General features: G+C 47.3%; 1 protein-coding gene across 1 annotated transcript in view; it reads right to left on the bottom strand.

The window, feature by feature from the left end:
* Positions 1-9,522, bottom strand: part of CCDC69 (coiled-coil domain containing 69) — a 68,363-nt gene extending 58,841 nt beyond the window's left edge. The window contains exon 1 of the mRNA XM_063928698.1: positions 9,318-9,522. Coding sequence (XP_063784768.1) covers positions 9,318-9,365 — 48 coding nt within the window. The 5' untranslated portion in view covers positions 9,366-9,522. The remainder of the gene's footprint in view (positions 1-9,317) is intronic.
* Between the last annotated feature and the right edge of the window lie 2,535 nt (positions 9,523-12,057).

A 12,057-nucleotide genomic window follows, 5' to 3' on the forward strand; every position in this document is an offset into this window, starting at 1 on the left:
GGTATGATGCTAATAACTTTTTAGGAATTAACAGTTTTTATCGGGGGAAACCCACGCATCATCACACACTTCATTTAATTCCTCAGATGCAGGAAAAACTACAGGCAGTTTTTTCTCACCCAACATAATACCCTTTTTAGTGGTACTGGTATTATCAGAAATATGTAAAACATTTTCCATAGCCTCAATCATGTAACGTGTGGCCCTACTGGAAGTCACATTCGTCTCTTTATCGTCGACACTGGAGTCATTATCCGTGTCGGCGTCTGTATCTGCCATCTGAGGTAACGGGCGTTTTAGAGCCCCTGATGGCTTTTGAGACACCTGGACAGGCACAGGCTGAGTAGCCGGCTGTCTCATGTCATCAATCTTTTGTAAAGAGCTGACACTGTCACGTAATTCCTTCCATAAGCTCAGCCACTCAGGTGTCGACTCCCTAGGGGGTGACATCTCCATTACAGGCAATTGCTCCGCCTCCACACCATTTTCCTCCTCATACATGTCGACACAATCGTACCGACACACAGCACACACACAGGGAATGCTCTGATAGGGGACAGGACACCACTAGCCCTTTGGGGAGACAGAGGGAGAGTATGCCAGCACACACCAGAGCGCTATATATATATATATATACACAGGAATACCACTATAAAATGTGCTTTTCCCTTATAGCTGCTGTTATTATTAGAAACTGCGCCAAATTAGTGCCCCCCTCTCTTTTTTACCCTTTTCTGTAGTGCAGGACTGCAGGGGAGAGTCAGGGAGACGTCCTTCCAGCGGAGCTGTGATGGAAAATGGCGCCCGTGTGCTGAGGAGATAGGCTCCGCCCCCTTCTCGGCTGCCTTTTCTCCCGCTTTTTGGTGAGTTCTGGCAGGGGTTAAAATACATCCATATAGCCCTGGGGGTTATATGTGGTGTATTTTTGCCAGCCAAGGTGTTTACATTGCTGCTCAGGGCGCCCCCCCCTAGCGCCCTGCACCCTCAGTGACCGAAGTGTGAAGTGTGCCTGAGTAACAATGGCGCACAGCTGCAGTGCTGTGCGCTACCTTGTTGAAGACTAATGTCTTCTGCCGCCGATTTTTCCGGACCTCTTCTTGCTTCTGGCTCTGTAAGGGGGCCGGCGGCGCGGCTCTGGGACCGAGCTCCGAGGCTGGGCCTGTGTTCAGTCCCTCTGGAGCTAATGGTGTCCAGTAGCCTAAGAAGCCCAAGCTGGCTGCAAGCAGGCAGGTTCGCTACTTCTCCCCTTAGTCCCTCGATGCAGTGAGCCTGTTGCCAGCAGGTCTCACTGAAAATAAAAAACCTAAAACTAAACTTTCACTAAGAAGCTCAGGAGAGCCCCTAGTGTGCACCCTTCTCGGCCGGGCACAAAAATCTAACTGAGGTTTGGAGGAGGGTCATAGGGGGAGGAGCCAGTGCACACCAGGTAGTCCTAAAGCTTTACTTTTGTGCCCAGTCTCCTGCGGAGCCGCTATTCCCCATGGTCCTTACGGAGTTCCCAGCATCCACTAGGACGTCAGAGAAATAGGCACTGATAGACAAGGATAGGTGCTATCTATTGCACAGTGGTCCACCATATTGCAAAGGTTCTTGGTGGGCTGTATTAAACGGGCACAGAGTGATGTTGGCCTGGGGTCAGGAGGATGGAAAAGTGAAGAAAGAGAAATTATGTGAGGCTATATGTGGTCTCTACAGTGAGGATGTAATTGGATGAGATTTTCTTTGTAAACTGCGTTAATAAACACCATTATGCTTGCAATGAGTGGCGGGATGCAATGTTTTATTTACCATTATACCCAAATGTGTGCACAAAAAGACCTCACTTCTGACTGAAATCTACCCCAATGTTTGATTGGTGTTTCAAGTAGTAAGTCTGTTCTTTATGTGTATACTAGTTACCAGCATAACAGTAATATCATTGCTGGCGACTGTGCGCACCCAAATGGAGAAACTCTGCTCTGTCAGGCGCCATCTAGTGGCTGACGGCGAGCAAAACGTTTGAATTCCCCCCATAGAGGTGAGAAGCAGGGTTAGCCTTTTATTATACAGGATAACAATCCATACCTCCCAAACATACTGATTTTGGCGGGACCATTCCGCTTATTGGGCACTGTCCTGCTGTCCTACCCGCATGCCACACAGTTATATTCACATGGTCGACCATGTTATGGTCGACAGTCATTAGGTCGACCACTATTGGTCGACATTGACATGGTCGACACATGAAAATGGTCGACACATGAAAGGTCGACACATGAAAAGGTCGACATGAGTTTTTTAACTTTTTTTTCTTTTGGGGAACTTTTCCATACTTTACGATCCACATGGACTACGATTGGAACGGTAAAGTGTGCCGAGCGAAGCGGTAGCGGAGCGAAGGCACCATGCCCGAAGCATGGCGAGCGAAGCGAGCCATGCGAGGGGACGCGGTGCACTAATTGGGGTTCCCAGTCACTTTACGCAAAAAACGACACCAAAAAAAGTTAAAAAACTCATGTCGACCTTTTCATATGTCGACATTTCATGTGTCGACCATTTTCATGTGTCGATCATGTGTCCATGTCGACCATGTCAATGTCGACCAATAGTGGTCGACCTAATGACTGTCGACCATAACATGGTCGACCATTCATACCGGAACCCTTTAAACCAGAACCCTCCTCAATTTTCCTCACGCTCCTCAGCTGCTGGGCGTGCATTTAGGCCCTCTCTTCAGTGGAGAGATTCATGTGCATGGTATCTAGTCACCGCTGCTAAGCAGAGCATCAGGTAAGAGGGGACCTCCCAACCTCTCCTCCATTGTGGGACGCTGTGGCATGGGTTCCGGTATGAATGGTATTTCCTTTGAGGCCACGCCCATTGCCGCAAGATTTTCAGCGCACGCAAAAGTTCTGAGTAGCACTTCCCAAAATTTTGGAGCTATGAATAATCTAATTGTTTTACTGACAGGAAAACTATAACAGGCTTATTTACAGCATAGTTGCCTACCTTCCCTCATTCTGCAGGAGACTCCCTGAAATAACAGCAATCTCCCTGACTCCCTGAAAAGACCAGCAATCTCCCTGATTGCACCTTATCCCTATTATGTAGCTGTTATATTCTTAGGGGAAAACAAGTCAGAGACATATACATTCAAATGGGCTCATCAGCGCCATTTCCCTGTATTGGTTATAAGCATACCTCCCAACTTTTGTCTTCTGTGAAGAGGGACATATGCGTGGCGAAGCCGCGCGCGCTCCCGAAAAGGGGACGTGGCCTGTGAAAAGGGGCGTGGCTTCGCGGGAGGGCCCGCGATCGCGAGCCACGCCCCCTGTTTTCGTCACTGAAGGGGCATGCCCAGCGCTCTGTGAGCCGCTGGCATGCCCCCTCTCCCTCTGTCTCCAATGAATAGACGCTGTGCGCATGCGCACAGCGTCTATTCTCCGCTGCTCTGCTAAGCAGGGCAGCGAGAGACAGAGACTCCCAACTGCCTCCCCCCCACCGCGGGACACTGCGGCCCGCAGGTGGGACAGCGGGACAGTCCCCAAAAAACGGGACTGTCCCGCGAAAATCGGGACAGTTGGGAGGTATGGTTATAAGGCACAACGATCCCTATGGCTACATGCATTTTACATAAGGTTTTTCATGGCCACTTACAGTATATGTGTTTACAGTATACTAACTTTGGGGCACATTTATGTTTGGATGCAAGTCATTTTCATGACACGCCTCTCAGATGTAGCAGTACACGTCCGAGTTGCTAGGTGTTACTTTCACATCTCCCTGAAATGCTTTTTCAAAAGTAGGCAAGTATGATTTACAGACAGCCAGTAAATTTACTTACATTTTACCAATAATCTGGTCTCTAATGTGCTCACTGGAATATCTACAATGGGTGCCCACACTGCACCCATATATTTATAGTTACCTCTCAGGAGTCAACGTTAGTCAGTGCTGCAAACAGAAATCCTCAGGAAAATGGCTCGGCAGCCATTTTCCAGGAGACTTGTTCATGCTCAGTGGATATGTCTTTGGAAACATAGCGCGGCGCGGGTACTATGTGAACAGTGCACCCGTTGGTTTTACCTGGCATACAGAGGGCGGAATGTATCATTACTAAAAATGCCATTTTAAAAAGGTCCGCTTCAGATATCAAAGACATCTGGATTCTAAGTTGCACATATCTCAGATACATGCTACGGAATATAAACATGGGATGTAAGCGTGTGGATGTATTATTGCATCTACGGTTTTGGCCCATTTTTGAATCACGCCCAATAAGTATAATTCCTGTAATTAAGTTACCACATGATGTCAGCTGTTTACCACAATGATAACACCACCTCGCCATTTAATAACAATAATAGCAGGAAAAGTATGGCCTCTTTCTAGCGACTCTGCAACTGTACAGGAACATCCATTTGCTCGCACGGCTAGCCTGTACTGCAGCAGGAGCAAATAGAGCCCTCCCTGGCCTGAGCCAGGCTTCATACTGTACCTCGGACAGATCCCTAGAAGGAATGTACAATCTCCGCTGCACTGGGAAACAGATTCACTGCTCATGCCAGCCCCATCTGTAATGTCAAACAGTGTTTACGAGACTTGTGCCGTCTGGTAATAAAAAGGGAGCTAGGACTGGGAGTGTCTGTGTACTGTACTGCGCTCGGGGTGGCACAGCCCTTCAGCCTCTAATTCATTGTATGTGTGCACTCAGACAGAATTCACCCCATCATCGCAGCACTGGCCACAAAACTGCTTCTGCAAGCCTCATCATGGAACAGAGAAATAAAATATGATGTCTGGTCTAGGGATGGCCATCAACCATCGATGATTTTAAATCATCGATGGTCTATGACAAATGGTGACTGATTTTACCATCAATGGGGGAGAACCAGATGGTTTCCCGCCATCGATGATGCAGAGCTACCATTTTTTTCTCTCCTAGGTTTAAGGATGCAGAGCCTAGCTCCGCCCCCACCAACACCCATGAAGCCCCACCCCCGGGCTCTTATTGGCCAGCAGCTCATTGAACACTAAAGCAGGGGTGACCATCAGTGGGTAAAACCATTAATGGTTCCCTTACAGATGGTTTCACACTATTGAGGTTATCCATCAATGGTACCAACAATAGTGGATGGATGGAATCAGTATGATTTCCCGACTGTCGGGATCCTGGCGGTTGGGTTACCGGCACCGAAATCCTGACCGTAAAAATGCCGAAATCAAGCGCAGCGTGTCCCCACGCGGGCTTGCTATGCTCGCCACGCTTCGGGCTCAGTGGTGAGCTTCACTCGCAAAACGACTATATTCCCCCTCGGGTGGTCACGTGGACCTCACCCTAGTGGGAACGCTCGGCGTAAGTTGGGGTTCCGACAACCGAGTTTTGGCTGAAGGGACAGCTACCTGTGAGGAGAGTAAACGAGGTGGCTGAATGTAATTCCTCCTCATGGGGTGGAAGCCAAACTAAGTGTTAACGTTGGCCGGAGGGCGTAAAGAAAAGGAGGACTTCGTAGGAAGATAACTGTAGTTTTAATGAATAATCAGGCTGTACACGAATATTGGAGAAATTCAAGAAACAGGAAGAATTAGAGTCTATGGTTAAATTACTTGAAGAGTGAAGCTGAAGAACTCCGGTAAGAACTGAAGACTGTGTTTTATGATTAAAAGACGAGGCTGAAGAACTTGGACTTTGAAGAAATGAAGACTGTGGTTTGTGATTGAAAGACGAAGGTGAAGAACTTGGACTTTGAAGAAATTAAGACATCTGCGGGAACCGCCGTTAGCACCTGGAGCTCCTCTATGACCTGGGACCCCGTGAGTGCTTCCCAGAGTGGCAACGGACTTAGACAGCAGGACTGCAGCAGCGTTTAGGTAACCGATGGATGAGAGCAACCAGGACCAGGGAACCAGAAGTAACCTGAGAGCAATGAGCTGGAGAACCTTTCACAAGGAGGTAACTTGAAGCACTGGCACTCTCCCTCTGAGCCAGCCCCCTTTTGTAAGGGGAGAACACGCAGGACTGGCTGGACACAGATTGGGAACTTCATTGGTAATACTCTGGTCTCCAACATGGCTGCCCCCAGCACAGGAGACATACTTAGCTGTTAGCACACAGCTTTAGCCAGCTTCTGTCTGACACACTATACTGTGTCACCACCAGAGGACCTTACCGCAGCGAGCCCAGCCGCAGCGCCCGGCTCTCCAGACCCTCGGCCCTTGGCAGCCGCACATCCGTCCAAGAGGACCCGCCGCCAGCAGCTCCCTGCCAACCCGCCGGAGCACCCGCTGCAGGTAAGGCTCCGGAGCCTGACAAAGAGAAGTGTATTGGCGGTGGCTAATTACTGAGCACATAGGAAGATTTGCAGGGACAAAGCCTAGGACCAGGGCCGGCTCTACCATTAGGCAGCTTTAGGCGGCTGCTTAGGGGCGCTGACCACTGAAGGGCACCACCGAATTCATCCAGCAAAAAACTAAATTATTTCTCTGTATGCGGGTCAGTAATAAATTTACAAATGGGGGAATGGAACACCATATGGAGTCTACACATATATGTATGTCTGTGCGTATATACAGTATGCATGTATACACATAAAATTAAAGGGATGTTGGCATCCCAGCTTTCAGAATGCTGACGCTGGAATCCCGACAATCGACATCCTGAATTTTAGTATGCTGGGGAGGGAGGGTTAGTGTAAGGGGTAAGGTTCATTAATTTCATTCAAAACGTTGGTATTATGATGGTCAGGGTTGCCACTGTTGGTATTTTGACCGTGGCATCCCGTACCCAACCCCAATTAAATATACCCACCAGACCCCATATACAGTATTATACAGTATATGAAGAATAGACAGCACTCAAGGGGGGAGATTCAAATGTTTGAAAAGTCAGTTGGGAGTCTATTTTTTCCTGTCTATTAGACTCCCAACTGACTTTTCAAACATTTAAATCTCCCCCAAAGACTTTCAAAGTGAAATATATTGTGAACAAAGTGAAACATTTTTGCAGGGGTTTGCAGGTTAGGGGGCGCTAGGCTGAAGCTTTGCCTAGGGTGCAGAGAGACCTTGCTCCGGCCCTGTCTAGGACCGCCCCTGGAAATAAGGGACAGTTGGCCACTGAGTAATAAATAGAAGCACTCCAGTGCTGTGCACAAACCTCTGTGGTCCTGACAGAGCGTGTGTGGGTGGGTGTGCTAGCAGGAGTAACCCTGCAGTGTCAGAATGTGAGGGCGCAGAACCGGTCAAAGCTGCAAGGGCTGAATCACTTAAAGCAGCCAAAGCACATTCTTGCCCATCAACACAATCATGGCAGGAGATGCTCCCACTACAGGGACTGTGTTACAGTGATCCAGCTGCTCAGAGAGGGCAAAACCTTTCATAACACCAAGTTGGCACCATGGGGTAAATTTACTAAGCGGAGGCTTTTTGCAAACCATGAACTTTAAATGGAAAAGACGAATCTTAAAAGGAAAATGCCTAAAAGTGGCACCTTGCAAATCTCAACTAATGTTATTCTTATAAGCATCCGCCATGTCTGGTTCTGGGGCCTGTTTCTCATATCCTGCATTTTCAATGGGGATATGATAATAACAACTATATATATCGCCAAGTGGTATCGTTCCGTTCTCTTACCGGGACAAACCACTGAAAAGAGCCCATCCTGGTAAGAGAACTATACTATATACTATCACTCTGGTTCAGCGTTCAGCATTGGCACGGGGTACCGCACTCTCGGGGCATAGTTGCGAGCAGACTCTGGCACTGTGCCAGGGTGAATCTACTGCGCACGCATAGGTCTCTGTCAAAATGGCAGAGGCGCGATTTCTTCAGCGCCGAATAGGCACACCCTCTCACTGGTATTTTTAAAAATGACCTTACATATAAGTGCCTAAGGCGGAGATTTAGCAAATCTTAGAGAGATAAAGGAGACAGAGATAAATGTGCCAAACGGATTCGCCCGGCGAATCCACCCAACACTGTCGCACTTTATGGCTGCTGGGTCTCGCTCAAAAGTGCTCGTTAGCCTATAGCGAGCACTTTCAGGCGAATCGGGTATTTGTCTGGCAAGGCGAAGGGGGCGAATCAGACTGCCATTTAAATGCCAATTCGCCCCCTACGCCCGCAATTAAATCCCCCCCCATAGTGTTAACCAATCATTGGGGCAGATGTATTAACCTGGAAAAGGCATAAAGAAGTGATAAACCAGTGATATGTGCAAGGTGATAAAGGCACCAGCCAATCAGATCCTAACTGTTCATTTACATATTGGAACTGATTGGCTGGTGCCTTTATCACCTTGCACATCTCACTGGTTTATCACTTCCTTATGCCTTCTCCAGGTTAATACATCAGTTGATTCTATTTCGGAGTGGGAGAAGGGACCTTCTGACGTATCTAGGGGAGGAGACACGTCACCAGGGGGAGGAGCTACGGGCGAACAGGGTACCCGAAAAGTACCCTCGCGGGCTCTCTTCGCTCGCCACGCTTCGGGCTCGCCACCTGATTACTAAAGGGAATAGTTGGTGGCGTGGATAGTAGAGGAATTATCCTGCTGGCCTTGCTCCTCCTCCTTGTGTTGTGACTCCTCCCCCAGACTGAAAAGGTCCCTTAGCCCACTTGATTCTAGCATCTACCTTAATACATCTGCCCCATTGTTCTAAAAATGGCAGGAGCCGATAAATTGGTTGGTACTTTATCTCTCTCCAGGCCTTGAAAAAATCTAGCCCAAAAGGAGCAATATGCCAGAAAAGCTATTTATGTACCAGCAAAAATCAACTTGTTTTTGTTTGAAATAGAATTCTAGTAATAAGCAATGGCAAAAATAAATATGAATAATAAATACTAAAACCATTACCTAAGTACCAGCAATTGATTTGCCTACTAATGTCACTGTGCAATTAACATGTACAAATGAATGATCACAGGATCCTGCTACCCTAAACAGATTAGCTGAGTACACCTGGTGCATGACAGGAGGTCAGGAAACACATCACAGAGAGTCTGAGCCTGACCTCTGTCACTGTCAGTAATTATACCCAGCTCTCCCACACATACACCACTGCAGCCTGTGACCAGCATCACCCTACGCCACGGTACATGTTGGCATCTCCTGAACAAAAGCCCTTGTTATGCCACTCACATAAGCAGAAGTTAGCAGCCAAAACTTAACCCCTCACCAACCACAAGGGTGGAGGGGCCAAGGTTTAATCTGCAGACCTTACAACCCTATCAAATGTCAGAACCCTGAGATGGGACTGTTACACAGGGGGACTGTTACACAGAAGTTGCTGCACTTCCTCTAGCAGTGCAAACACACAATAACAATGTAACACTGCACTTACCTTGTTCCTGGGTCTGGGGCAGCACATTTTACTGGCTCTGCAACCCATGGCTGCACCCCGATTTAGAGTTTACAGCCACCAGTGTAGTATAGGTCACATCTCGCCCCCCTTCCTTCTCTCTGCTTTGGCTGGCTGCCCCTGCCTTACACACACCCCTCTCACACACTCACTGAAAGTACTTGCTGTAAACTTTAGCAACACAAAACTATAGTAGCCGTAAGTACCAGAATAGCAGCGCCCTATTATGCCTGGGAGGCTGCAGGGCCCTAGGTGACAGCTGCATGTAATAGATTCAAGTGCCCGGCTTCATGGGAGAGGTGGGGAAAGCTGTTATATTACTAGTAGTTAAAGTGACTTCATCTCTGCTGTAGGTTAGAGCCTGGTACAGGATGCTCTGGGAGAATTCAGTGTTGTTTTACTGATGTGTAGACAGTATGTACTGTAAACATTACACACATTAGGATCAAGGCTATTGCATTCTCTGGGATTTTTCTGTCGGTGAGAAACAATTAAAAATGTATTATGCAGGGGTGTTTTAAGATAGGAGGGGGCCCATGTGCAGGCTCCGTGTCAGCCGGGAATATGGCGACAGTGCATTGTTCCCGGGGATATCTCTATCATATGTGCAATTCACAACTGGCACGGGACACCGGAGGGGTAAACATAGTTATATGTGTGCAGGTTGTGCGATGTGGGCCCCCCTGGACCGCACACCTTGCACCCATTGTAGATACGCCTATGGTATTATGTGAAAAGAGAAAAAAAAACAATGCATGCAATTAGTTTCTGCACAAAAGGATGTTTTCTTTTATAATGTATATTATATATATACTGTACTTATACTATCCGTTTAAACCGGGACGCTCATGGATTACACAGGTTCTGTGGCTGACTAAATGCAGGTGAAAGGCAGGCTTGATGTCAGCCAGCCACAGAACCTGTGTAATTCATGAGTGTCCCAGTTTAAATGGATAGTATGGAAAGACTACAATTATCCTCAATGCTCCTGGGCAAAGCAATCCTGCACAGCAGGTGGGGCAGATGTAAAATGTGCAGAGAGAGTTGGGAGAGGCGTGTCCTAGCTCAGATCTAAACTGCAGTGAAATTATAAAGCTGCTGTGTCCGTCACGTGTGGGCTGCATGCAGAAGCAGGCGGTATTTACCCTGCATGCAAGCATAATAAATAAATGCTTCGTGAAGAGCCGGCCCTAACCAATATGATGCCCTAGGCAAGATTTTGGCTGGTGCCCCCTAGCACCACCGCTAGTTCCGCCTCTGACCCTGCACCCCTTTCCCAGTACCATCACCCCCCACCCATAGCAGTCCTTTTTTTTTTGTTTTCCTACCCCCTGTAATTTAAATAAGAACAGTGTGCACATTCCGCGCACAGCCCAAAAAGGTATGTTTTTTTGCTGGGAAGGGGCATGGTACCCCCAATTCAACTTATGCCTCACAGTAGTGCAACTTTATTCACAATTTATAATGTGATAGTGTCCCTTATTCACATTACATCACACAGTAGTACCACTTTACCTTATATACATTACTCCTCACAGTAGTGCCCCTCATTCACATTACATCATACTGAATTGCTCTTTATTCACATTATACCACACCATATTGCTCTTTATTCTCATTACACCACACCATATTGCTGCTTATTCACATTACACCACACCATATTGCTCTTTATTCACATTCGACCACACAGTAGTGCCCTTTCTATACGTTACACCACAAAGTAGAGCACCTTATACACATAATGCCACACATTGGTAATGCATTTATACACATAATACCACACAGTAATGCCCCTTGCACATATGACACACATTATTAATGTCCTTAAAAACATAATGTGCCTTACACATTATGCCAACCCTTATTAATGCCACTATACACATAATTTCCTCTACACATATGCCACACCATGGCCCTCATTCCGAGTTGTTCGCTCGCTAGCTGCTTTTAGCAGCTTTGCACACGCTAAACCGCCGCCTACTGGGAGTGAATCTTAGCTTAGCAGAATTGCGAACGAAAGATTAGCAGAATTGCGAATAGAAAATTCTTAGCAGTTTCTGAGTAGCTCGAGACTTACTCTGCCACTGCGATCAGTTCAGTCAGTTTCGTTCCTGGTTTGACGTCACAAACACACCCAGCGTTCGCCCAGACACTCCCCCGTTTCTTCAGACACTCCCGCGTTTTTCCCAGAAACGCCAGCGTTTTTTCGCACACACCCATAAAACGGCCAGTTTCCGCCCAGAAACACCCACTTCCTGTCAATCACACTCCGATCACCAGAACAATGAAATTTCTTCGTTAAGCCGTGAGTAAAATACCAAACTTTTTAGCAAATTTACTTGGCGCAGGCGCACTGCGAATGTTGCGCATGCGCAGTTTGCGACTAATCGCACCGATGCGAAGATAAAATAACGAGCGAACAACTCGGAATGAGGGCCATTATTAGTGCCCTTATACACATAATGACACACATAGTGCCCCTTACACATATGTTACACATTATTAATGCCCTCCTTATACACGTAATGATACATATAGTTCCCGGCGTGAGTCAACTGGCAGCTTTGCTAACGTCGGGTGCCGAATTTTTATGAAAATGCATCTTATTTGCATTGCTATGTGGCTAGGATGCACAAGCAGCTTCCGCTGATTAAAATGATATGCGGCATACCTATATACTGTGTGCGACTGTGGCTGTATCTGCATACAAAATGCTACA

This window comes from Pseudophryne corroboree, chromosome 6, assembly GCF_028390025.1.
Source record: "Pseudophryne corroboree isolate aPseCor3 chromosome 6, aPseCor3.hap2, whole genome shotgun sequence".
NCBI classification, from domain to species: Eukaryota; Metazoa; Chordata; class Amphibia; order Anura; family Myobatrachidae; genus Pseudophryne; species Pseudophryne corroboree.